Genomic DNA, 27,371 nt, shown 5'->3' with positions numbered 1-27,371 from the left:
ATTGTAAAACTGATGTTAAAACCCCTATGAAATGGGGTAGAATCATAAAAGAAGCAGTTGTTAGTATAACGAATGTGCAAAGAATAAGGGGAAAAAGGCTCCCGTTATTCCCATCACAGAGATGTCTGCTTGGGTGGACAGTTTGGTGTGTTCAAACTCTCATACTCTATATACTACTTTGGGTCACTGGTAACCTTCTAACCTAAGCATTTCCCCCAATCAATCAATCCGTGCTCACTAAAATAATTTAAAACTTTTTAATGGCTGCATAGTCTTCCATCACATCCTTGAACAAGTTTTGTTAACCTTTCCTTTTCCGACGTTTAGGTCGTTCCCACTTTTTGCTCTTATAAAAAATGTTTAACAACTGTCTTCACACATTGATCTGAGCACATACTTAAGATAAACCTTCTAGTGGTAGAATGGCTGAGTCACAGGGTAAGAAGCTTCTAAGGCTCCTGGTGCATCCTGCCTTGGCTGGTTTCTTCCTTTGCTTCTGTGAAAACCATTGCCGCCTGAGATCAGGGAAATTTCACCTGCACTTTCAGTAAGCTTATGAATTTGTCATTACTTGTTTGGACCATAATCCATCGGGATGAATGATAACACTATTAACAATATTAGCTAGCATTTATCGGGTGGGTTCTAGGAGGACACCTGACACCCATTGTGTTACATGCCCTATAATTATGTTATGAGGCGGGAACCATAGTCCCTTTTTACTATAAAGCAATGGAGACTCTGGATTTCACCTGGCACATGGGATGAGGTGGGGATTTAGCTTCTGCCCCATGTTATTTGAACATCATTTCCTAAATCAATCAATTCCCCATTGATTTGGATATTGCATCCATCATAGGTGACTAATTTCCTCTAACACGCAGGGTCTATTCCTGCGTTTCTCTTTGTTGCCCTTGAGCTGCCCGTCCCTCCATCCCTCTCTGCATTCTTCTCTGAAGCATCATAATGTGTTTTAATATCTGTGAACCGACAGCCACACTGCTCTTTTCTTCGCCCAGATTTCATGACTCCACTTATGTGTTTATATTTCCAGGTGAATTGTTCCATGTAAATTCACTGTGTCCGATTTAAAACACAAAAAAAAACTTCCGATAATTTTATTAGACTTATACATTCGGGCAAATGGCCTTTACAATATGAAGAGCTCTCACCATATCATGTCTTACTGTGTGTTTAACATCCCTTGATACAGTTTGGCAGATTTTTATTCTGAGGGTCGCGCACTTCCCGTGAGCTTTGCACATTGGTGTGGCTTGTGTAAATGGGCTCTTTTGTGTTACAGGTCTTCTGGCAAGGTGTTTGCTGCCCAGACAGTCCCAGACTCAAGGGCAGCTAAACATCTGGGGACGGCACAGTTCCCAGCCTGGCCCAGCTCCTGACTGTGGCTGTGCGCAGCGAACCCCATGGCCCAGCGAGACAAGGTTTCCTCCTGTGGGTACTGTCTGGGGTCAGAGAGAGTTTGATGAAGACTGGACTTTCATTCAGCAAGATGCCCGAACACTGCCAGTACTACCCGAGGATTCATGGACAAGCCCAAAGACATCCAAAGACCCTAAACACATCCTGCATTGAAATGTTGGTCCAGGGAGTTCCCTAGTCGTGCAGGGGGTTAAGAATGCAGCGTTGTCATTGCTGCAGCTCAGGTCACTGCTGTGGTATGGGTTTGATCCCTGGCCCCGGGAACTTCCACGGACCTCAGGCACTGCCAAAAATAAGCAAATAAATAAAAGGTTGGACCAGCCATGAATTCCTCCAGGTGGGTGGTGCTGAAGACAGAAGCGCTTGAGCCTGTGTGACCTTGAGTGAGTCACTTCCCTCTCGGAATCTTTAGGTTCTCCTGGAGAACAATTAGCTGCACCATCCAACAATAGCTGTGTCTGGGAATCAACTGAGCTTGCGTTTGAAAAAGTGCTTTGAGAACTGCAGCTCCGGAAGACAAAGGTAAGGCACAGTTAATGCCAGGAAAGGGAGCAGGATGAGGCCCTGCTCTGCTGCGCAGTGAAGGAATCTGAGTTTCTTTTATTTATTTTTAATTTTATGTTTCTTTTTGCTTTTTTTAAGTTTCATTTTTATTTTACATTGGCGTATAGTTGAGTTACAATGGGCCTCTGAGTTTCTCAGAGAGCAGTGTCCGCTCCCAGGCCACCCCGGCCCCCAGTGAACTTGGCCTTCGTTCCTGGGGCTGGCTGGTAAAGGCCTTGATGCCCTTCAAGTTACGGGAGGGCCGTGCTGACCCAGCCAAAAACCACGATTAAGTAGCTGGATGTTGGAGAAGAAGTGTCAGGGTTCCTGGTTCACAGATATCACTTCCTGGGTAGTTGTAAAAATTAATCATTCATCCTTTCCTGCAGGCTGGAGGCAGGCAGCCAGGAGCCTTCGAGAGGCCTTCCCCAGCGTGGCTTGGGTGCAGGGCAGGCCATCATGCGAGCCCTGGGCCTGCATGACCACGGGCCAGGCCTCCTCTTGGACCCCTGGGGAACCCTTCTGTAAAAGGAGGGGCTACACTCCATGTAAGTGGATTCATAGTTGAAAAATTCTGCAGAATGAAATAATAAAACCTGAAGCCTTACGAGAGACTTTAAAGGCTTGCCAAGTTGTCCTCCTGCTCCCAGCAGCTGATGCCCTTTGACCTCGTGGCCCCGCTTGAACTCTGGGCTCTAAACAGATCAGCCTATGTGTGTGAGTGAGTGTGTGTGTGTATGAGAGAGAGAGTGGGTGTGTGAGTATGGGGGGGGTGGGGAGGGCACAGGAGGAGGGCAAAAGAGCATGTCACTAGGAACCTCTTTTTTTTTTTTTTTGTCTTTTAGAGCCACACCCACGACATATGGAGGTTCCCAGGCTAGAGGTCAAATCAGAGCAGCAGCTGCCAGCCTATGCCACAGCCACAGCAACGCCAGATCCCAGCCGCATCTGTGATCTGCACCACAGCAATGCTGGATGCTTTAACCCACTGAGCGAGGCCAGGGATCAGACCCACATCCTCATGGGTACTAGACAGGGTCTTAGCCCACTGAGCCACAGTGGGAACTCCAACCAGGAACCTCTTTCTCAATAAAAGTGGCTGCTCCCTCCTCCCAGGGACCAACCCCACGAAGAAGCTGCCTGTGTGAGCGCTCTCTTAAACAGAAGCAAGAGCTTTACTGATCAGCATTACAGGTTATCTTTGTTATGCCAGCTTTAAAAAATGTATAGGAAGTTCCCTTATGGTGCAGTGGGTTAAGGATCCAGCATTGCCACCGCTGGGGCCCAGGTCACTGTTGTGGCACAGGTTCCATCCCTGGCCCAGGAACTTCCACATGCTGCAGGAGCAGCCAAAAAAAAAAAAAAAATGCATACACTTGGCCCAGATGAGCGAAGCTGCGGCTTCTATTTCCTATAACGAATCAACAAATACTGTAGCGTCGCCACCTGGTAGGGTAGTGAGAGACACCTTCAATAGGCTAATTAATTGACTAATGGACTGGTTTGGGGTAAATACTCAGTGAATTTGAAGTTCAACTCTGATGAGCCACTTCGCCCCTCCCAGTGCTCCCAGCAAAGAGGCCCTAGGATTAGTAACTGTCCTGCGTGGCTCAGGGTGCTGGTGGGGACGGATCCCCAACTGGCTCCTGCATGGCTCTCTGCTCTGGGTGACTGGTCCCTGAGCTATCCTAGCCAGTCACCATGAGCTAGGGTCAAGCTGGGGCCAGTGATGCTGTGGCTGGAGCAGCAGTCGAACTGCTTTGTAGGAATCGGTGTCTCAAAGGTGTGTGCCCACCTGGCCCTCAAGGACCTGAGTTTCTGAGACAGGGCTGTGCTCCCCACATGCTGAGAACCCTGGGAAAGACATTTTCCTCAAAGACTCAAGGTAAGGCTGCCTTCCCAGAAAGAATTTAGGATAAATGCAAAAGACAAGCCCAAACAGCTATTTAGAAAAGAGGGAAGAGAATTTATATGCATCAAAAGGAAAGGATTATTGTTAAAAAATAATAATAAAAATCAAAAAGCAACACATGTTTTAAGATCCTACGTGGGAATGTATTTTAAATACACACACTGGAAAGCGGTCACCTCCATTTCACATCCTACCTGCTGCGCCCGTCGGGAGAGCACGTGGGCGTGGAGGGGAGCAGATGATGCGGCCACTGGGGAGCCCACAGAGAACGGGCTGCGGCTTAGCCGCTCTTACCTGTCAGACAGAACTGACACCACGAGCCACCTCAGAGTTTGTCTCATGAGAACCAAGTAGGAGACTATTCCTGAAGTGCTGAGCAGGTAGTGGCATTCCTTAAATATTTGTTGTTATTGATATTAGTGTTATAGTAATAAAATGTAAATTGTTGATGATACTTTATTTCCTGAATATCAGGAAACCCCAACTGACTCTGGGGCCCATGACTTTAAAATGCTTTCTTGCATGAGAGGTTTGAACTATGAGGATTTTTAAACATTGTACTTCTGCATATAAAACCTGACAAGAGAAAGGTAGAAGTTTTCCTTTTTTTTTTTTTTTTTTTGCTTTTTAGGGCCACACCCAGGCATCAAATCAAAGCTGTAGCCACTGGCAACTAGGGATCCTACACCACAGCTCACAGCCACACCAGATCCTTGACCCACTGAGCGAGGCCAGGGATCAAACCCACGTCCTCATGGACATTAGTCAGATTTGTTTCCACTGAGCCACGATGGGAACTCTGAAATTTTCTGAAGTAACAGTAGAATAAGTAATTTTCATGTCATTATTCAACGTGTATTTATCAAGCAGCTACTTATGGGCCTGGTGTTGTCCTTTGCATGAGGAAATAGCGGAAAACAAGAGAAAAAAAATCCCTGCCTCATAGAGTTTTATGCTAATGGGGAGGAGACAAACAGTAAAAAGTATATCATATATTCTGTTCAAAAAATAAATAAATATTCTATAAATAAATAAGTAAATAAATACACATACTCAGATACACAAACACACCCCACAGACCCCCATGTACAGAGAAGTCCCACCCCAGGGCCTCTCCCCGCCCTGCCATACGCAGGAGGTGTGGAAATACCTAATGCCAAACTATTAAGAGCTGTTTCTGGAAAGCAAGCCAGAAGGTGGGATCATGGGTGAGGGACCTTGTGTGTTTTCATTTTTACTATATATATTTCCATACTGTTAGAATTGTTTGGGGGTTTTTTGTTTGTTTGTTTACTGTTGAATTCTTTACTCTAAGAAACACAAAGTTAGCAGAATGCTTTCAAATATTTGTTGGAAACCAATGATATAATTAAATTAGGAACTACTTATATACATAAAGTTAGGAATTGCTTATATGCTTCAAAAACTATAAATCATAGGAGTTCCCATTGTGGCTCAGTGGGTTAAGAATCCTACCCTTATCTATGAGGATGTGGGTCCGATCCCTGGCCTTGCTCAGTGGGTTAGGGATCTGGTGTTGCCATGAGCTGTGATGTAGGTCGCAGATGCGGCTCGGATCCCGAGTTGCTGTGGCTGTAGTGTAGGCCAGCAGCTGTAGCTCCGATTTGACCCCTAGCCTGGGAACTTCCATATGCTGCAAGTATAGCCCTACAATTTATAAGCTCACCTAACAAAAGTATTTTATGCCAATGCAACTAACAAGGAAAAATACCAATATCAGTGACAGTATATTGATTGTGAACAGTATCAGACATTTGTTACAAACATTTTTACACAAAGAGAAGCATTTTATTAACAAGGATGTAATTTTTACAGCTGAAATTACCGTAAACCTTTAAGCAGCAACACTACCTCAATCTATTTAAGGGAAAGATATTGGAAACAGGAGAAGAAATAGAAAGACAATAATGTTGCCAAAACTCAGCTTTTGTCCACGGCTGCTGAATAGAAAGGCAGAGGCAGAGTTTTGGATGAAAGAGAGAAAAAAAAAAGATTTTATTGCTTGGCCAGGCAAAGGTGACCATAGCAGGCTTATGCCTTAAAGCCTTACCCTCCCTTGAGGAAGATCTGCAGGGAGTTTTAGAGTCTAAAAGGAGAAAAACCGGGTTTCAGAGAAGAGTCAGTTTTGGGACAAACATGCATTCTTCTTTTAGGGAATCTTAGTCATCGAACCTGACTAAGGGAGGCAGGAGAGAACAGCGTGATCCTGGTGGTGGGCTTCTGGGTTATGTGGCATCTTAACTTTTCCTAGAACAACAATATTTGCAAAAAAGGCATACGGAGGGGTTCCTCTTGTGGCTCAGCAGGTTAAGAACCTGACATGGTGTCTGTGAGGATGCAGGTTCGATCCCTGGCCTTGCTCAGTGGGTTAGGGATCCAGCCACAAGCTGCGGCCTAGGTCTCGAATGTTGCTCAGATCCTGGGTTGCTGTGGCTGTGGTGTAGACTGGCAGCTGTGGCTCAGATCCAACCCCTGGCCCAGGAACTTCCATCTGCTGCAGGTGCCCCAGTTAAAATAAAGAAGGGGGGGGGGCTTATTGATCAGAGATTGGAACAAACTAGGAAAGTTCCTGAAAAATATCATGTGCTTATAATCTTTAATCCACAGGCAATCGTGCTCAGGGTGCCCAATCTTTAGCTTGAGTAGGTACTTGTGTTTAGGGTGCAGTCAAATGAAGGAGAAGCTGTTCAATGTTAAAGTCCCTAATTCATTTCTTTTAAAAGCATAGGGAATATGACTTTTCTCTTAGGGGTATAAGATGCCTACATCCTTAAGTTTATCCCTTGAAGGGGAAGGAGGGTCCTGCCCCAAGGCTGGGACTATTGTTTCTTGGCTCTTCCTCCCTGGTCTCTGCATGCCCTCCCTTCCCTGATCCACAACTGTCGGAACTCAGGGAAGGCCATGCAGACTGAATGAGCCCGTTTCCTAAAAACAAGAAATAGGAGACATAAAAAGGCTTTTCGTGCCTAGGAGCCCCACAGGGCCCTGCTCAATTTCAATAGCAGTAGAAAATTTTGACACATTTTGAGTTTTAAAAAACTAAACAAATTATGAGCAAGGACAGAATTAAATACATACATCAAAATAATACATTATATATCTTTCAGAATTTCCAGGAAAAACTAACCATCCTGTCTTACAAAGAAACCATAGAGAGTTCCCTGGTGGCCTAGCAGTGAAGGAGGCCACATTGTCACTGCTGTGGCTAGGATTCAATCCTTGGCCCTGGACCTTCCACATGCAGCAGGTGGCCACACACACACACACACACACAAACCCTTTTTTGAGGTTTTTTTCCTCTGTAATTCATAGCACATTTCACTGGTCACATATTAGGCTGCAAAGAAAACCCACATTCGAAAACGCGCTTTTGTTCAGAGGCACAAAGAAGCACCTCTGAATGAACGCAATGGATATGCATTGTTAGAATTTTTTACACTGACGCTAACACTTTATAATTTAAGGACTTTTTAAAAGACGAAATGAATAAATTCAGCCAGCGTGAACATTTCCTGGAATGTGTGAGGAGACCGCAGAAGACCCCACCGCATTAAGAAGGCCATCGTGTGGTCGCCAGAGAAAGCGGGGCGCGGGGAGGAGGGGGGGATCTGCTTCCAGAGTGGTCGCAGGGAGGAAGCGCGCAGCCTTCGGGGGTCGAGGATTTCAGGAGCACCGGCAGAAGCCTCAGAGCCCTGCCCAGGCTGCGGGGTCAGCAATGTGGGAGAGGAGCCTTGGAAGTGAGCAAGGCTGCCCCTACCGGCCCCTCTGAGTAGGATGCTGAACCCCACCTTCCAGATGTGCGAGGTCCCCTGCTGCCGCCGACCTCTGCTCTCCCAGCGTGGGGTGAGCCGGGGCCACGCGGAAGGCGCCCTCCCACACCCACCGATGCCATCAGCCTGCATCAGCCTCCTGGCCGGGCGCTCCATCCGTCCAGCAGGGATCCCTATTTTCCCAGGCACCGAGCCCAAGGAGCAGTCTTCCTTTCCTGTTGGAACATAGACCTTCTCTCCACTCTTTTCTAATCAGCTGCCTTGTATCATCTTTTGCTTTCATCCTTAGGTCATCCTAGGGGCGGGGTGGGGGGGGGCAGCCTTACCTGGAGTGTTTGGGAGAAATGGGTTTTATCTTGAAAGAAGGGTCACCTGGAAACAGAAAATATCTCAAGGGAGGCCAGACCTGAGTGGGGTGCCCCCCCCCCGGAAGATGCTGAGGAAAGGGGGGAAGCCCTGGGCTCCTACTGGAATCACTGGAAAACTGCCTCTCAGGCACCTCCGCTCCCCCCAACACTAACTGGTCCCTCCCAGCACGCAGGTCTGGACCGCTCTGCATCTGCCCTTCCTCAGTCCTTCAAATGTCTGCGGTAAGGCCATGGATTGTCACCCTTGACCCCTTGTTGGGGGAAACTAGACGGTTTGGCAGTAAAGCTAATCTTTCGCTGTCCCACGGAGGCAGGCAGGAGGGGGCGACAGTCGAGAGCATGAGTTTTAGAGCAGAAACATCAGTTCAGCTTTGTGCCCGTTCCAGCTTTGATCTCAGAGGCTGTTTCCCCGTGTAAAATGTGACACTAGTTGCGACACCCTTCTCAGAGGGTGCCGAGAGGACGGAATGGAATAATGGGAATAAGGCATTTAACCAATGCCCGTAGCTAGTCTGTCCGTAAAAATCAGTTGCAGGGGCTGGACCCCAAAGGGTGGGCTTTCTGGTCTAACAGGCCCATGGCGCCACCTTGTGGTTGCTCTCCGTCAGCGCAGTTGGTTAATCTTCAAATCCAAAAACCCCTTTTCAAACGCCTATGAGCAGACCTTACCTGGTGAAACTCATTACGGTTTAAACATGAAAAATCTGTCCTGGTAAGTATGGTGTTGATGTCATGCAGACGCCCCTCATCCTCATCAAAGCCAGGCCCTTCTTAGATTACTGCCATCACAATACCCCCAGGTTTAGTGTACAGATGCATCAGCAAATAAAAACATCACTTCTCATTTCCTAGTCTCTGCACCCTGGGAGGTCCTGTGCTCTCACATCTCCCAGGTCCCATCAGCGTCCCCGTCCCCTGCCCCACTCAAACCTACCCTTTGCTCTCCCCTCCACCCCCTCTTCAACTCCCGACAGCCTCCCCGTCCTGCAATACTAATGACCACCTCTTCTAAAACTGTACCTCCCTGGAGTTCTCGTCGTGGCGCAGTGGTTAATGACTCTGACTAGCAACCATGAGGTTGCATGTTTGATCCCTGACTTTGCCCAGTGGGTTAAGGATCTGGCGCTGCTATGGTCACAGGTGTGGCTTGGATCTTTACAGCTGCGATTTTTATCCCTAGCCTGACAACCTCCATATGCCGGAGGCTGCGGCCCTAAAATAGTAAGAAAATAAAAATAAATAAAATTGCACCGCCCATCCCTCCACCCCTTTGGTGCTTCCTTCCCTTCAGGGGCCAGCCCATACCTACATGTTCACCATCTGCCCTGTCCTCTCAGCGGCACCTCCCTGAGGGCAGGGATTGCAAAGCACTGTATCTTCAGCACTTTAAACAGTGCCTGGCTGTAGCGGGTGCTCAATAATTGTTGATTGACTGAAGGAAGGCATGAAAATCAAGGTGGAGCCAGGAAAACTAGAGATGCTTCCACCATGCCACAGGATTAAAAATGGAAAGGAAATTGATTTCCAAAGGTAGGAAAGGCCTTTCCTAAGGCAAGGGCTGGCTTCACCAGTGAGCAACCAGCGCAGTCTCACAGGTGTTGTGCTTAGGAGGACCTGGCATTTGGAAGGGCCAGAAGCTGGGTTTTAATGCTCGGTGCTATTGTATCGTTGAATTTGTGTTGTGTAAGTCAAGTCTGATGGGACAATGGGCAGGTGTGGGCTTGAAGCCTCGGCTCAGGCATGGTCCCACCTCCTGCCATCAGCTCCCCCAGCCCTGGTGCACTGGGTCCCACACAGCCTCCCCTTCCTGCCCGCACCCCATGACCACTGCCATGCTCTGCTGCCAGAAGGGGCCTGGGCCTGAGCAGGGGAAGGGTTGGGTGCTGGCCCCCAGAAGTATCTCAGGACAGGGTGACAGCGGCTGCCTCCTAATGCCTTTCCCCACTCCTGGGCCTGGCAGCCCTGTAGCGTGGCTGGTGGACAGCTAACTAGAGGCCTTATCTTGGCAGAAGTGATCCAGGTACGCGGATCGAGGTGCAAAGAAAGTCCCAGCTGGGAGGGGCAAGGTCCTTGGAGTGAGCATCTGCTGGAGTCGGGGCTGTGGGCCGGACTTCTCCTGCCTGCCAGCGTGCAGAGCAAGCACCAGAGTCAAGGGCCCCATCGCCTGTCACAGGCAGGGGTGTGTGTTCCCCTCTGGCCAGCTTGAGGCGCCCTGCCAGATGAGTCACAAAATACGAAGTGTATAATCTTGGTGATTCTACAGAGGAGCTAAACGTGCTGCTATTTGCTTTTAAAACTGGCATCGTGAGTATAAAAGACGAATGGTAAAATTCATGCTAATGATTTCAATTTCATTTTTCTTAGAAGATTTAACAGCAGATAACACAATAAGCAGACACCTTGGAAGAAAGGATAAGGCGCTTCTACAAACCTTTAATGGCACTCGTTTCCTGCTTTTTTAAACAGGGAGCGCCACGCTTTTAGTTTGCCCTGGGACCTGCGAATCACACTGAACACTGACATGGGGTGTAACGCCGGCATACGGCAAAGCCGCGGTCATCAGCCTCTGAGTTTTGATAACACGTCTTTGCTGGAACGACACTGTGTAATAAGCCTGTACTAACATGGCTAATAAACAGGGGTTTGGGACTGGCGCATGCACACCGTGGTATATGGAATGATTGGCCAATGGGGACCTGCTGTCTAGCACAAGGAACTCTACCTGATACTGTGAGAATCTATACGGGGTGGGGGGGAGCCTAAAAAAGAATGGGTGTGTGCATGTACAACTGAGTCACTCTGTTGTACAGCAGCCATGATCACAACGTTGCGAGTCAACTAGACGTCAATAAAACGTTTCAAAACCAGCTACTAAAGGAGCTGTTCCTGTTTATTAAAACCCTTCATAACTTGGTCTTCTTTCGATAAGATAAAAGGATTAGCATTGCCAGGAAAACATCACATGAAAAATGTGATGGGCACAGCGAGGACCGCTGATTCATATCCCAAGTCAGACATGTTAAAAAAAATCCACCAAAGCCAAAACAAGTTCCCTTCAAACTCCCACAAGCTTTAGCTTAGATCAGGGTTCCCACGCGTGGCCCTGTTGGCATTTAGTCCTGGGACTGTCCTGTGCACCACGTCGGGGGGGGGGGGTTAGCAGCAGTCCCGGCCTCTGCCCACTAGATGCCAGCAGCACCCTCCCCCCAATTGTGACCATTAAAAAAAACTGTCTCCAGATGTTGCAAATATCCCCTGGGGGGGAAACCGCCCCCAGGAAGAACCACTGGCTTAGTCGGTCAAATGAGATGCAGAGCAAAGTGCCCCCCAGCCCTGGGGAGCTAACGTTCTAACGCCTGCCCTCCAAAGCCTGTGAGCCGTAAACACAGACTCCCGCCAACCAAGAGATGGGCACATGCAAGAGACTAGGAAAACTAAAGACTTCTTTTATTTAGTCAGAAAGAGGTGGCACAGGACAGTTCACAGAATAAAAAGGGGAAAAAGCATACAGACATCACAGAGATGAACTCTTCCACAGAAGGTCACAGATGCACACCCCAGAGCAACAGGATGTTTACACACGAGATGCCAGCGTATTAGTGGCCGACCAGGTTTTCTCTAAGCTCAAGAACATTTAAAAACCCAGACTTAAATTTTCACTCTAGACAGGACAGCTGTAAAGCACACCACTCAGTCCTTCAGACTTCACAGTAAGCGCTGCTCCTGAGTAAAGATGTTTTCCTACTATCCCCCCACAATTCCCAACACTTAGAATATAACATCGAAGGTTCCAGAAGTAATCACACAGAGGATGAAAAGCCCAGTTGGCCAAGACAGCGTCATTCTGTCTGTAAAGCCTTCTTAGAAAAAGAAAGACAAATGCACGGGGTGGACGCTGGCACACCTGCTGCCGAGGAACAGCAAAATCAACCCCGAAACATCACACTTCCTACAGAAAACGCACGGCTCACGGCAGCACGCGTGTAGGCCACAGCAGGTGAATGCCAGCCTCGAAGGGCGGGCAGTGTTAGACCCGGCTCGCCGCTCGCTGTCTCTGGGCCAGGCTAGCGCATGCCCAGGATCTGCCTGCTTTTCAGCTGGTACGTCTTCTCAATGTCTGCCAGGGCCTGCGCCCGCAGCTGCGCAGCATGGAGCCTCCTCTTCAGGTCTTTGCACTTGGATTTGGAGCTGAGCTGACTCTCAGAAGTCTCGCTCCTCGCAATGTTCTCCTTACTCTCCCCGCTGAAATGAACCTTCTTCTTCATTCCCGAGGACGGAAGATCAAAACGCTCTTCAGGGAGGAAAAAGAAGAGGGTCTGAGTTACGTGAACAGGAGTTCAACTCCCCCATACTTGGCAGACTCACCGCAACAGTCACCCTGTCACTTCACACGTGAACCCCGGGGACCGGCTATTCTCTCTGGAACCAGAGCGTGACAGTTCAGCTGAGGAAATACTCAAGATCTTATTGGCTTTACTCAACAATTCATGTTTTTTGGTTTGTTTTTTTTTTTTTTTTTTTTTCCATTTCTAGGGCCGCTCCCACGGCATAAGGAGGTTCCCAGGCCAGAGGTCCAATCAGAGCTGTAGCCACCGGCCTACGCCAGAGCCACAGCAACACCAGATCCGAGCCACGTCTGCGACCTACATCTCAGCTCACGGCAACACCGGATCTTTAACCCACTGAGCAAGGCCAGGGATCAAACCCACAACCCCATGGTTCCTAGTCGGACTCGTCAACCACTGAGCCAGATGGGAACTCCTACTCAACGATTCACGATGCCAGCAGCATCCTACCTACCAGACGAAAGCCCTGAGGAGCTGTGCAGAATGAAAGACCTTTACGGGCAGAGGGGACGGGATGAGGAAGTCACTCTAGCAGGGAACAGATCTGCGTGGCAAGGTCACCTTAATTCAGTGGACAGCAGGTGTCTATCAGGCAGATGACCTTACTACTGCTGACCAGGTCATGCCAGATTGACTGCTTTAAGATTCCATTCCTGGGAGAGGCAGAACCTGTAATTAAGTTAGGTATTAAGTCTTGGTTTGGTGACGTTTGGTGATAAGTGACTCCATTTTGGACCTGTTATCTCTTTCATAACAGGTTAGGGGCATAGGTTTGGCAGAAATCAATCAGGCTTTTAATCTGCAGCCAAAAATCGAGAAACATGTGTTTTATTCTCCTAACACTCAACCTTCCTCTTAAGGTTAAATGCACGGAGGATCACAGTCCCCCGTATGAAACATCTGGAAATCAATGTTCTCTGTTCCTGAAAACAAGTGCCTTTCTGCCCACAACGCACGACTCCCAGGAAAGCATGCACACAGAAGCTCTTCCTTACAGCAAAGCACCTACAGTTTTGGCGAAATACTTAAGAACACTTAGAGCAGCTTAACTGCCCAGAAATTTGTTTCAAAAAGAACCTAAGTCAGTGTAGCACGGTAAAAGCAGATGCAACACAGTAAAAATTAATCAAGTTAATAGTGAGTGAAAATGTGGATTGTACTTTTAACATTTAAAAAAAAGAAAGAAAGAATTTCCTTCAAGTGTCTACACTATTAGGAACTGACAGGTTTGAATTCTAGAACAAAAAGGTTCTTTTTGTTTTTCCTTTGTGTTCATTTAAAGGAAATACGGTCGAATATTTACTGAGCTCACTGCGTGGGCCGCTGGGGACCAAACAAAGGCCCTGTTGTGGTGGAAGGAGAGAGACCACAAACAAACAAATAGGTGCGTGTGAGGAGTCTCCACGGGGATGTGTGCTCTGGGCGAAAAGGAGACAGATGCTGGGCTGTTTGCAGTCATGCAAAAGGCCTCGTAGTAAGACGGCTCCTGAGCAGAGACCTGAGGAGAGGAAGGAAGGAAGAAGCCAGCCGACTACGTGGAGAACATTCCAGGCCAAAGAACAGGAGGCGCCCTGCAGGAGTGGGCCACACAGAGAAACACTGCCTTCGACTGCCTGATTTCTACTTCCTACACTGCTTCTCCGCCAGCCTTTCAGGAGATGGCTTTTAGGCCCTAAGTCCATGGTTTCAAACAGATCCACCTTTATGACCTCAAATACCTGTACATTTGTAAACCAACAGTATAAACTGTAAATCTTACTGAGATAGTTCTGTAAGAAAGAAAAGGGTTTAGGAAAAAAATTAGCATTTCTTTTTTGTTGTTGGCCGCCCTGTGACACATGGAGCTCCCGGCCCAGGGATCAGATCCCAGCCACAGTTGTGACTTAAGCCGCAGCTGTGGCAACACCGGATCCTTAACCCACTGTGCAGGGCCGGGGATCGAACCTGGATCCCAGCGCTCCCAAGACACCACCGCTGATGCTGTTCTTGCTACAGCAGGAACTCCTTGAATTAGTATTTCATTAAACGAAACGAATTAGTATTCATTAAATAGACTGAGGAGAGCTTCAGAAAAGATGCTCTTAGTTTATTTGTTTTCCTCGTGTCTGAATTGCAGGACCCAAGGAGGGAGGAGGACCTTCCCAGCTGTCCCGAGTTCATAAGGACACTGCCCCCCACTGCTTTGTTGCTCATCTGGGGCTCTGATGTGCTCAGTACTTTAAAACATCTCCTACCCACAGTGGATGCTCCACCCTACAGCTCATTTTCAGTAATTGCCGCGACTCGCATACAGGTCGGTTCCTCTACCCACGGATCCTACAGAGTGAAACACACCATCCTTCTTAGCTTTTCACCCTTTGCTCAAAGACTCTCGGGGCAAGATGTAGATAAACTCTATAACTGGAAGAGCTGTCCCCAACGGCGCCTTCAATGATTCTTGGCAATGAGCTTGATGCTTGAAACTCACCCAGTTAAAAATCCCCCTTACTCTATCGATCATGATTTAAGTGTAGTTTGTCTTTATGGATGGCAGTGTGGAATCGCAGAAAAACTGAAATAAGTATAAAAATATTGAAATGTTAAAATAGCAATAATGAGAAAAAAAAAGATACTTACTGCCATCACTAATTTCATTTCTATCACTTATTACAAAGCATATGTAGATATTAATCAACCGCTTTTTCTTTTTTTGGCTGCACCCACGGCACATGGAAGTTCCCGGGCCTGGGACTGAACCCGAGCCGCTGCAGTGACAACGCTGGGTCCTTAACCCACTGTGCCACAAGGGAACTTCCCAAGCAATCACACTTGGACACGTACGTTTCAGCTGGAACAAGTCCTCATAAAGATCCCAAATGGATGGCCTTTTCTATCGTTGGTTTATCACACCTTTGAAGCCATACTTTCTACGAAGGCTGTGTAAGTATTATTTGGTCATGTGCAAGAGTGGAATGCTAGGATTTTCACTGGAAAATGGAGGGAAATGTAGAGTTTTGAGAATATATTCAGAGAAAAATCTGAAACACACAGCGTATTTTTTAAAATGACCCAATTTTAAAAAATAAATATCAGATACAGAACACATAGTTTGATAAAGTTAAGGAAAAAAAAAGCTGAAGATGAAATCGTCCTGCCTCGCGTCTCATGCCTCTGACCCCAGTGAGTCAGTCACTACTAGAACAGAATTCTTGTCTCCACTGAAACACATATGTTCAGTTAACTCCCTCTTACAATTCGAGACTCTGGAGATTAAAAGGGCTACCGGAGCCCCCTTGGGGGCAATGCTGGTGCCCACTTCCTCATTTGTGGGACCAGCTTCTGTTCACTGAGCTGGTTCTCATACCTGGACCGCCCGCCAGAGACAGGAACTTCTGGTCCTTCAGCAGACTGTAATTCTTCAGCAGACTTTCTGCCCTGGCCAGTTTGTTCTCTGCCAGCCGCTCACGAACACAAAGCTCTCGCTCCTTCTCTTTAAAAGGAGACGGATGAGAAAGAGAGCAATTAATGAGCGGCTCTGGGTATACAATTCACATGTGGTGATCCTAAAGCTTTTCCTTATCACGAAGGCTACAGCCTGACCACTGATGAGCCTTTTTTTTTTTTTTTTTTTGTCTTTTTAGGGCCACACCCGAGGCATATGGAGGTTCCCAGGCTAGGGATAGAATCTGAGCTATAGCTGCTGGCCCACACCACAGCCACAGCAACTCAGGATCTGGGCCGAGTCTGCGACCTACACTAGCTCACGACAACACTGAATCCTTAACCCACTGACTGAGGCCAGGGATGGAACCCACATCCTCACGATGCTAGTCAGATTCGTTCACTGCTGAGCCACGACGGGAACTCCCGATGAGTCGGGCTGTGTGAAGGGTTTCTCACCTATGCTCCAGTCACCCTGACTGTGCCCAGCTCATAAGGCAGTGCATCGTTGGTACGCGGTCTCAGGTTTTCTCCTAACGACTGGCCCAAGCGCCAGGACAGAGTGAGCTTCCACCTCTGGTCGAGATGTGTGGGAGTCACTCGGGAAAACCAAGAGCCCCCGCCATCCCTGCTTGCCATCCCTCCTCTCCCCCAAGAAAGGGCAACAGTTCCCTTCCTGGGCATTACCCGGCCGCCTGGCACAAACCCTCCTCCTTCCAGCCAGTGAGAGCCTGGAAACCACAGCTCGTTTAGGTGGTGCCTCTAGATCAGTAACAAAGGCTTCTATTTATCCATGGCCCAGCTTTCAGAGAGTTCAGATTTCAGTTGCTACATGAAATTACAAAACACCAGGGAAAGTTTTCATCAAAGTTTTTGGTTGGTTGTTTTTCGTTAATAATTAAAAAAAAAAGAAAGATCTTGGAGTTCCTGTCGTGGCGCAGCGGAAACGAATCCAACTAGGAACCGTAAGGATACGAGTTCGACCTCTGGCCTCGCTCAGTGAGTTAAGGATCCGGCGTTGCTGTGAGCTGTGGTGTAGGTTGAAGACGCAGGTTGGATCTGGCGTTGCTGTGGCTGTGGCGTAGGCCGGCAGCTACCCCTCCAATTGGACCCCTAGCCTGGGAACCTCCATATGCCTCGGGTATGGCCCTAAAAAAAAAAGACAAAAAAAAAATCTTTTGACAGAAGGAGTTCCCAGTATGGCTTAGTGGGTTAAGAATCCGACTGCAGGGGCTTGGGTCACTGTAGAGGTGCAGATTCGATCCCTGGCCCACACCATGGGTTAAAGAATCCAGTGTTGCCACAGCTGTGGTTGAGATTCAATCCCTGGCCCAGGAACTTCCATACACCAGTAAAAAAATTTTAAAAGAAAAAGAATTCTTTTGACTGAGAGACGAAAAAAGATTTTCAGGTAAGCAGAGGCTGTAGCTCCTGAGGGAGCAAATCTCACGGTCCCAGACAATAATCATTAGGAAGCAGAACACGAATGAATGCATCTGGACGCCGTGTAAGTAGTCCAGCTGAATGCAGTGCGCCCCTGCGGAAAGCTGCAGAAGCGAAACATGAGCCTTAAGGGGAAAGAGGCCGGCCGCAGCCCCATCTCATTCCTCGACCTCAAAATGCAGAGCCTCACGGCTGCTGCCGCCTTGTGGGACCCTAAAACCTGGGGAGCAGCTTTCACTTTAGTGGAGCAGACAGGCTTTCAACATCAAAAACTCCTTAGCACCCAATCTGTCAACCCCATCAGAGGACTTAAGTATCTTGTACCCGCATTCTCTACGGAATTGCCACAACACATCTCGCTCACATACTGCAGGATTTTAGACCCTAACAGTGTCGGAGCAGCTGTCGCAGAAGGGAGAAGCGAGGGTTTTTATTCTGGAAGGCAACAAACTCCAAGCCCTCCCTTTATATTGGGAGATTTAGGGTCTGTATATTAAGGAAGATAAAGAAGTGACTCCACAGGACAGGGTGATGGCCACTGGGCTGGGCTGTCACAATCAGTGCCCCCAAATACAATGACAGCAAATGATCTCGGAGAAGGAGGCTCAGCTCAAAGGTGCCAGCAAGCTTTCGCTGTACATATTCTGGTTTCACAGGTATTTATAAAAATGTTCTCATAGAACACAGACCTAGGGTCCTCTGTTGAGGCAGATCTCCACACGCAGGAGAATAGCTCTGGCGCTTCCCCCACCCCGACTCACGCTCCAGGCTTTCTTCCCTGGCTTTGAGAGCTCGCTCCCGCTCCTGTAAGTGTATTTCCTTCAGTTTCAGCTCACTCAGCACAGGGCTGGAATCCTGCAGCTTTTCTGGTTCCCCTGACCGTCGCCCTCTTCTCTCGGGATTTCTTCTTTGCTCTTCTGCAACCAGGTCTGCTATCAAAGGATTCTCAAGAATTTCTTCGACAGAAGGTCGATGGTAATCCTGGGGGGAAATAGCCAGTGTCACAGGCAGGCTTCGTAATGGAAAGCTCATCCTGAGAGCAGCTACACTTAAAACGGTGTATTATTTCCAAGGCAAAAGAAAGGACTCCTTTCGGGGCGGGTCTTATTCTTGGAGGAGCGCGGCGTCATCACTCAGCACCTGTGTGTGCGACAGGGCGAGCACCACCACCTGCCCAGGTCCCCCGTCACCACGGGCTCCCTCCGCCCTTTCACCCCCTGCAAATGGATGGCTCACAAACACCTGAAAAGTTCGCTGGTGGTCTGAACTCATGAGGTTCTGAGTCCACGAGGTAATGCAGATTTTAACTCAGCTTTGTTCCCTCTTTAAGAAGGCTCCATCCTTGTGCGGTGCTGGGTACCACAGCCAGGTCTGGTTCAGGGCATGGACGGTCCCTGCATCCCTAAGCTCCACGAAGCAGGATGTTCCCTCCCTTACCTTCGGTCCTTCTCGTTCCCCTCCCAGAGCATCAGTCTAATACAGCAGCCTGATCCCGAGGACATCTCCCTCCGCATCCAGTGGCCTGACTTTTGTCTGCATTCTCGCTTTGAGTTGCTTCCCCTCTGTTCTTCTTAGCCCCCCACCCCCACCCGTCTCTAACAGTCTCTAATCTTTAATCTCTCATTGGAGCTGGAGGCAGAGTAATAAGGGCTTATTCTTCCTGGTCCCTTCCTGTACCACCTACCACCCTGAGGTAGGCGAGGATAAGGGGAACTGAGGATCTGGATCCTTTATGCAAAATCTTTCCTTGCTCCCACCATCTGCTGGCGTGGCAGCGCGTGGGAGGGGACAGAAAGAAAGCACAGCAGGGAGGCCAGCAACGGGCCAAGGATTCGTGTTTTCATGTGTGTTCACAGAGTAGATCCAGCTGAGGAAAAACGTGTTTAGCCTTTCCTCAGTCTCACCGCTCCACCAGAGCAGGTGGTGCAGATTTTAACTGAGAGATGGCAACATGTGCTATATCATCTTATAGCTTTACCTTTAAGTTTAACATCCTCGTAATAAGGTCATTTAATTCATCGGAGTAACGATATGGAATTCGCCTGAATTTGCCTTCTCTGATCTTCCCAGCTAGTTCTTTCTGGTTGAAAGCTGTAAACGGAGGCCTGGGGGGAAAGTTTTTTCAAAAAATAAAAGTGAAAATATAGAATAAGCAGCACATGAAGAGCAGCGTTTATAGGTCCAGGCTATGTTTCTACTTCCGGCATCTTCTACAGCTGTTTCCCAGCCTTGGCCCCGCCGACGCCCGGAGCTGAATAGTTCTGTCGGGGGCGCTGTCCTGGGCACTGGGAGTATGTTTTGCAGTACCGCTGGCCTCTGTCCACGAGATGCCAGGAGCTATCCTTAGCTGGGACAACTAAAAGGTCTTCAGATAGTGTCAAGTGTCCCATGGGAAGCAAGACTGGGAGGTAAAAGATTCCTCTCCTGGGTGAGAACCACTGCTTGACAGAATATTTTAGAAGGAAAACAATGAAAATAAAAAGGGGAAAGAATTCGAGCTCTTTCCTGTCCAAATCCCCAGACTGCGTCTCTAGGCCGTTATTCCATTTCTCCCACAGGCCTGACCCACGTGCTCTCCCCTTAAGCCAAGCTCAGGCTAACAGGGAAGCATCTAACCAGGTCAGAGGCCTGAAGAAGTCCAGATCCAGCCTCAGGGGCTAATTACTAATTTGTAAATAATTTTTTAACCGATCCGTCTACCTTCATTTTAACCTAAGGCTTGAACGTGCAGAGGTGCCCAAAAAGCTGAGCCAGGTGAAAGGTGACAGAGCTAAGTGTCACTCTCGGCCTAGATGTCTGTCCCATCATACTTACATTAGTGCGCACAGTTCATACAGCAAACAACCTAGGGACCAGATATCCGATTTCTCATTGTAGGACATGCGATTCATTTGTTCCTGAGGGGAGGAAGAAAGGAGTTTAAAGGTTTTTTTGTTTTAAAATGTAAAATTACTCCTGGGACAAAAACAGAATCTTAACTTAAAGTTGGGTAATGCTGACTCAAGAAAAAGGAGAAAAAAAATTCTTTTCTTTAATGGCCACATCCACGGCACACAGAAGTTCCTGGGCCAAGGACTGAATCCAAGCCACAGTTGCAAATTACGCGTAGCTGCAACAATGCCAGATCTTTGAACCCACTGCCCTGGGCCAGGGAATGAACCTGCACCTCCAAAGCGACCTGAGCTGCTGCAGTCAGATTCTTAACCCACTGTACCACAATGGGAACTCCAAAAAAAGTTTTTATGATAAATATTTTTTATCTAACTTTATACCTATAACAAAAATTTCAAATACAAAAGGCTGATTCCGCTCACATCAGGTCTTGTATCCTAACAACAAAAGAGGCTACTGTTTACTTCACCTTCAAATTTACAGTGGAAAAAAGGCAATGCTCTTATCCTAATACACTTCACCAGATAGAATTCACTCACTTATTTTTCATTCACAAACATTTACTGCATTACTCCAGGCAGACACTGGCAATTCAAAGGGGTACTTGAGGTCTCTACCCTCAAGGCAGTCATACTCTAGAAACTCCATTTTAAAAGAACCAGAGGCGTTCCCATTGTGGCTCAGTGGGTTAAGAACCTGACGTAGTGACTGCGAGGATGTGGGTTCAATCTCTGGCCTCGTTCACTGGATTAAGGATCTAGCATTGCTGCAAGCTGCGAGGCAGGTCTCAGATGCAGCTTGGATCCAGTGTGGCTGTGGCTGTGGCGCAGGCTCACAGCTGGGGCTCCAATTAGACCCCTAGCTTGGGAACTTCCATATGCTGCAGGTTCAACCCTAAAAAGAAAGAAGAAAAGAAAATTTAAAGAACCAGAGCAAATTCTAGAATAACTTCAGGTCCACATTTAAATGGATATAGATATAAATGGCTAACTGAATCATTCATCTATGTATTTTTCCCTTAAGTCCACTGTATATACCACAGTAGTAGCTAACATTCTCATTTTCTATTTTAACTGTTTTTTAGCCTTCTTCCACACGTACAGCAACAATGGCCCACCATGACTCTCATTCTCAACAGAGGGCACAGAGGCAGGTACGGTACCAAAATCTTTAGGAGGCTTCTTGGTATTTTAAAGTCCAGCAGGTGAGCCTGGTACCACTTCCTGACAATCAACCCCTCAGGAAACTGACCCAATCTAACTACCAGGGCAGAGGAAACAGGAACAAAAGAACTGCACAGGTTTCAAATTTTCCAAGAACCACCTCTGGTTAATTTTCCTTTCTGCCACTGGTTCCTATATGGAATTTGATCCAGTGAGAAAATGACGCTGTTCTGGCCCTGTCTAAACTTAGTCAAAAACAAAATCACCAATTTACAAAGTTTTACACTGTAGTCAGATTGGTTAACCTAACTAAAAAAGATTTAGAAAGCCCTGGAAATGTTTGTGAACCATGAGGAACAGTAAATCTCTCTCCATCTGTACCAGCTAATATTTCGCATATAACACATTGGTGCTGTCACTTAAAAGCTTTTCAAAGTCACTAGAGAGCTATAAACATTTCATACTCTGTGACCCAGCTATTCATTTCGAGAGCGATACACCAAGAAATAACCAAAAAGGAAGAAAGGATAATTCCTATAAAGATATGCAGAGCCCTGTTCCTCAGAATGGTGAGACATTTTGGAAACAAAATATCCAGCAATAGAGGAAAAGGCTTCTGGGTGGATACTGCAGCTCCACTGCAGGAGAAGCAACAGAAAAAGAACAAGCACCAAGGGTTAACCAGCAAAAACATGATAAACATGTTATCTGAAGTGAGAGAGCCTCTGAGCCTCAACCTCCATCTCTAGAGTCATCTAAAGAGTCTGTTAAAATAGAGTCCAAAACAAACAAACAAACAGAGTGCAAAGACCTGTCCAGGGACCCAAATTCCCTGGATTTTGGGCCCAGGACTCTGCATTTTAAATGATCACTCCAGACAAATCCAAGCTGGTGTCCAGGACTTACGGCCCCTAGGGAAGTGCTGCTCTTGAGGGTGGAAACAAAACCTATTTCATCTTTGTAGTCACAGAGCTTAGCAACCAGCAGTCATTCAATACAAGCCTATTTTGGATTGCTGATACAGGAATTTAATGGCCTGGTGGCCCATTCAGAAAAATACAAATTTAAAATAAAACAATAGTTAATTCTTGGTTATTGGATACTACTAAACAAACAAACAAAAAGCTCAATTTCCTTGCAGTTAAATGAGTACCATTAAGATGTTTAAAAAGTATCTAAATTCTTTTTTTTTTTTTGGTCTTTTTTAGGGCTGCACCTTCGGCATATGGAAGTTCCGAGGCTAGGGGTCAAATTGGAACTGTAGCTGCTGGCCTACACCACAGCCACAGCAACGCCAGATCTGAGCCACATCTGCGGCCTACACCACAGCTCAAGGCAACACCGGATCCTGAACCCACTGAGCAAGGCCAGGGATCGAAGCTGCATCCTCATGGATGCTAGCCAGGTTCATTTCCACTGCACCATGACGGGAGCCTCAAGTATCTAAATTCTAAAATACTCACAGGAGACATGTAATAAGGTGTGCCAACAAATGTTTTTGCAAAACTCGTATCGTGGTTCAGTATTCTAGCTAGCCCAAAGTCTCCAAGCTTAACATTCTGCTTGCCATCCAGGAAGACGTTGGCTGGTTTCAGGTCCCGATGCAGCACAGTGTGGCCGCCATCGCTTCGTCTGTGACATTCCTTTAGGGCCAGAGTCAACTGAGTCATCACTCGAAGAACAAACTCTTCATCTAAGTACTGTCTGAAACCAAAACAGTTATACAGCACGTAACTTCTAGGAACACCATCACAAAGATGAATTATCTAGCTTTCAAAGGTTACACACAAGGAAAGAAATTATTTTGGTATGAAACATGGGTATTGATCTGCCAGGGATTTTTCTAAAGTACCCACCAAACAAACATGAGAAGACCCTTCCCCATTACTAAGGACTCTGTCTCTGATCCTAATACAGGAGGCTCAACAGAAACAAAACAAGGCTCATTTAAAAGATTAATTAACCTGGGAGTTCCTGTCGTGGCTCAGCAGTTAACAAACCCAACCATGATCCATGAGGATTCGGTTCGATCCCTGGCCTCACTCAATGGGTTAAGGATCTGGTGTTGCCATGAGCTGTGGTATAGGTGGCAGATGAGGCTCAGATCCTTCGTGGCCGTGGCTGTGGCTGGCAGCTATAGCTCTGATTCGACCCCTAGCCTGGAAACGTCCATGGGCCACAAGTGCGGCCCTAAAAAGCAAATGTAAAAAAATAAAAACAAAAGATTAATTTACCTTTCCTTGGTTCCCTTTGAGATCACGCTCGCCAGGTCCCCCCCCTCGCAGTACTCCATGACAATGTACAGGGTGGTGTTGGTCCGGTCAATAATCCTATCGTAGTACCGGACAATGTTTGGATGTTTCAGCTCACGAAGCAAATTCACTTCGGAAACAAGCATTTGTTTCTCGGCTTCTGTCATGGAGCCATAGTCAAGTTCTTTCCAAACTAATATCTGAAATAAAATTTTCCAAGGTATAAATGAACTCATTAAACTCCAAAACTCCCCCCCCCCCAATTTTTTTTAATTATTTCTCTGGTAAACGGATCATACAGTCATTATCAACTCCTTTAGCTGAACCAACTGAAGGACCCCTGAGTTTACTTCCATAATCTTCCCCTCATTTTCAAGCAGTAAAATGATGCAGTAGAGGGAGATGAGGCACATGGGGTCTCCCCCCACCCTACCCTCAGTTGCTTAGTAGAAGGCTGTACTCTGCCCAAGGCCAGCGCAGAGGTAGACAAAGTCCTTCACCATTCCAGCAGGTCAAGCTCTTCCAGGGAAAGAGAACTTGGTAAAAATCCCTCCATCAGAGCCAGTTTCCTCTTCACTGTTTGTTTCTGTGTAAGGTCTACCTACACACGTTGGGAAATAGAAGTCCAACAATCCCAAGGGCATTTTAAATGAGTTCTGATTACAAGACATAATATTTCTAGGTTCTGGTGGCCTTGCCCCTTTTTCATGACTGAGAGGGTTGTTCTCTAAAAATAGCTCAGGAGTCAGCTACCTGTCTCCAATAGAAGGCCCTTAGCAGGTCAAAGTATGAAAAAGGAAGAACATGAAAGAGAGAAGAAAAAGGACGGAAAATACATGTATATAAAAAATGCATTCTCCTGTAAATAGCAAAAGCAGTGCTTGACAATACGTATTTGGCACATTCTATTAATTTTACTTAGGAATTAAGGGCAGATTTACAAATTTCAAAAAGAAAAAAGAAACAAGGACACAGTCTCCATGCCTCGAGCGACCCAGAACAGACACAGACCTGGGGGAGCTGGCTGACTTCTGAGCACGGCCTTCGAGGCCCACAGCCCCGACCCCTCGCTTCCCTTCGGCGGCAGAGGCGCAACACCCGCCGCAGGGGCGGAGACAGGGAAGAGGCCCGCACTCACCTTGCCGTCGCTCTTCCTCCGGATCTTCTGGCAGCGGCCGTAGGAGCCCGTGCCAATGGTGTACAGCACCTCGTAGTCCTCCGCCCGAGTCGGCATGGCGGAGCCCGCGCAGGACGCCTGCAGGTCTCACTGCCGTCGCGGAGCTTCGGCCACCGACTCGGAGGCCTGAAACCACAGGCCCCGGCTGCCCCAGGCTCCAGCCCCGTTTAACCGTCGCGGGCCTCGGCCTCGCAGTCTATTGGCCCGCGGTAAGGCCTCTTTGCCCCTCTGATTGGCTAAGAAGAACACAACACCCTGGGCATCTTGGGAAAAGCGTGTCGCTAGGCAACCGCGTCAGCGTCGGTGTCTGCGTCGGCCTCCCACCAATGGGGAGAAGGGGGCGGAGCTAAATCCAAAGGGAAGGCGGAGGATTGAAAGCAGCTGAGACACAGGCGGCTTTCCACAATACTGCGCCTCTGGTCACCAAGGTAACCGAGCCCCGTAGAACTATCCTCAGACCTTTTTGCACACCTCCTCAACCAACTGCCTTCTGATCTTTGCACTCTGACTTCGCACACTACCCACTCTCTGCAGGCGCTCTCCTCTCTCAGGTTCCTGTACCCTGAGGCCAGACCGGAGCAAGCTAAAGCTGAGTACAGAGGCGAAAATTACTGTCTCTCGCTAGAGAGTGCGCGAATGAGTCCTGACAGTAGTGCGGGACTTTAGTGCCAAGGTCTTTATATGTATTGCCCTGTTTATAAAGCGGGAATTAGTGTTATTTCCCATGAGGAAACTTAAGCACAAAGGCTATAGTGTTTGCTTTAGGTCCAAAAGCCAAGAAGAGTAGAGTCAATCCAAAAACAGTGGTACTTTTTTACGCATGTTTACGCATGACCGTAGTCATCATAGAGAGACTGTATTTTTGAATACCAAACTTAGAAGACTGTTCAACATGCAGAGGATGTGTACAAAAACCCTCGAGGTAGAAGTTCCCTTTGTTGCGCAGCGGAAACTAATGAAACTAGTATCCATGAGGTTCCGGATTCCATCTCTGGCCTCTCTCAGTGGGTGAGGGATCCAGCAATGCGGTGAGCTATGGTGTAGGTCAGCAGCTGTAGTTCGGAATAGACCCCTAGCCTGGGAACTTCCACACGCCTGCAGGTGCGGCCCTAAAAAGCAAAAACAAACAAAAAAACACCTCAAGGTGGGATACGGAAGACCCTGATGTTTTGGAATACCCCAAATGAGAATATGGTGGCTCGAAGGCAGAGACAGGTTTACCTTTAAACAACTAGAAAACAATTTTTTTTAATTAGAAAAGACTATGCAATAGGTTATCTGGGGCGCCAAACAGGAACTCAATTGACAGGACTTCATTGGATGCAGCCTTTTCTCGGTACACCCAGAAACCAACATTTTCCGCTCTCCCAGCCAGATGGAACAGTCTCATTTTTACCAGGGACAGGGGACCTGAAGGCCTCCATTCAGGGGTGGATGGAAAAATGTAGGTATTGCAGATGGCTGATAATTTCTCAAATGTATGTGTAGGTCAGTTTTCTTTAAATATCTGCTCAGCATGGGATTGAAAGGAACTTGGTTTTCTATTCATGAGAATTACAAACCTCTTTATGTTAAAAATAAGTAACTTATTACATGCACTGACTATAACGTCACCGGAATTGCCAGCCAGGAGAATTTTAAAAGTAACGTTCAAGGGCATTGTCTTACTTCCAGGGAATGGGACCAATTTAGGTTTCAAAAGTTATGTAAGGAGCCACAAGTGGCTGAGTTAATTGGCTTTATATTTTTTATTTTAGTACCTCCTAAAGAGCTCTTTCACTGGCCAGCCTCAAATCCAATCCTGCATCTTCTCTCCCGCCATTCCTATGCTCTGATGCTTTGCCCCAATTCCCCACACCCAACACTCTTTCTCACGTCCCTCCTACCACCACCACTTTTGCACTTGTTATTCCATTTGTCTGGAATACTGTCCACTCCACTCCCGTATCCACTCCTCCATCCCTGACCCTGTTTGTCTAGAGGACACAAATTGTCTTTAAATACCCAATGCCCACTTTCTCTCTTGTACTTGGAAAGCCTTTCTTAGCAAGCAAACAATTAATCCATCTACATTATTCATAGACCACATTGTACATAAATCAGTCCTTGTTATTTATCACTGTTTGCTTACGTGGATCTCACAGTAAGTCAACCTCAAGCTCCTTCTAGCCAGCCTAAGTCCTGTAACAAAAGAAGCATGCAGCAAATCTCTGCAAAAAATGAAAATATGAGAAAGCAGCCTATTCATAAAAATGTAAGAATTTGAGTGAGCCATCAAGTTTCAGGACTCCAGTCTTGTGGCAGAGACCAAATACGGGGAAAAGAGCCATCCCAAGAGTGTGGAGAGTGGCTCCTAGACACATATATTCATTCAACAAATATTTATTGATCACTTTTTGTGTGCCAGATGTAATGATAAGTATTCATATGCTGGGTGTTCATTTAAAAAGAGACAAAGGAGTTCCCTGGTGGCTCAGTGGTTGAGGATCTGGTGGTGTCACTGCCGTGGCTCTGGTCACTGCATTCGATTCCTAGTCCAAGAACTTCTGCATCCCTTGGGTGTAGCCAGAGAGAGAGACAAAGATGTCAAGAGTGACATAGGTGTGGCATGACAAGCCCTAATA

At 47.3% G+C, this 27,371-nt stretch overlaps 1 protein-coding gene across 1 annotated transcript; it reads right to left on the bottom strand.

Annotated features, from left to right (window-relative positions):
- Window positions 1-11,480: 11,480 nt before the first annotated feature.
- NEK2 (NIMA related kinase 2) lies at window positions 11,481-24,923 on the bottom strand. The gene is made up of 8 exons (XM_047753771.1): window positions 24,709-24,923; window positions 23,553-23,770; window positions 22,782-23,022; window positions 20,078-20,160; window positions 19,242-19,368; window positions 18,025-18,244; window positions 15,744-15,869; window positions 11,481-12,345 (listed from the first exon to the last, which is right to left on the bottom strand). The coding sequence occupies exons 1-8, from the start codon at window positions 24,802-24,804 to the stop codon at window positions 12,119-12,121; spliced, it is 1,338 nt and encodes a 445-aa protein (XP_047609727.1). The 5' UTR covers window positions 24,805-24,923; the 3' UTR covers window positions 11,481-12,118.
- Window positions 24,924-27,371: the final 2,448 nt, after the last annotated feature.

The sequence above is a fragment of the Phacochoerus africanus genome, chromosome 11 (genome assembly GCF_016906955.1).
Source record: "Phacochoerus africanus isolate WHEZ1 chromosome 11, ROS_Pafr_v1, whole genome shotgun sequence".
Classification (NCBI taxonomy): domain Eukaryota; kingdom Metazoa; phylum Chordata; class Mammalia; order Artiodactyla; family Suidae; genus Phacochoerus; species Phacochoerus africanus.
This window is presented reverse-complemented; position numbering and strand designations above follow the sequence as displayed.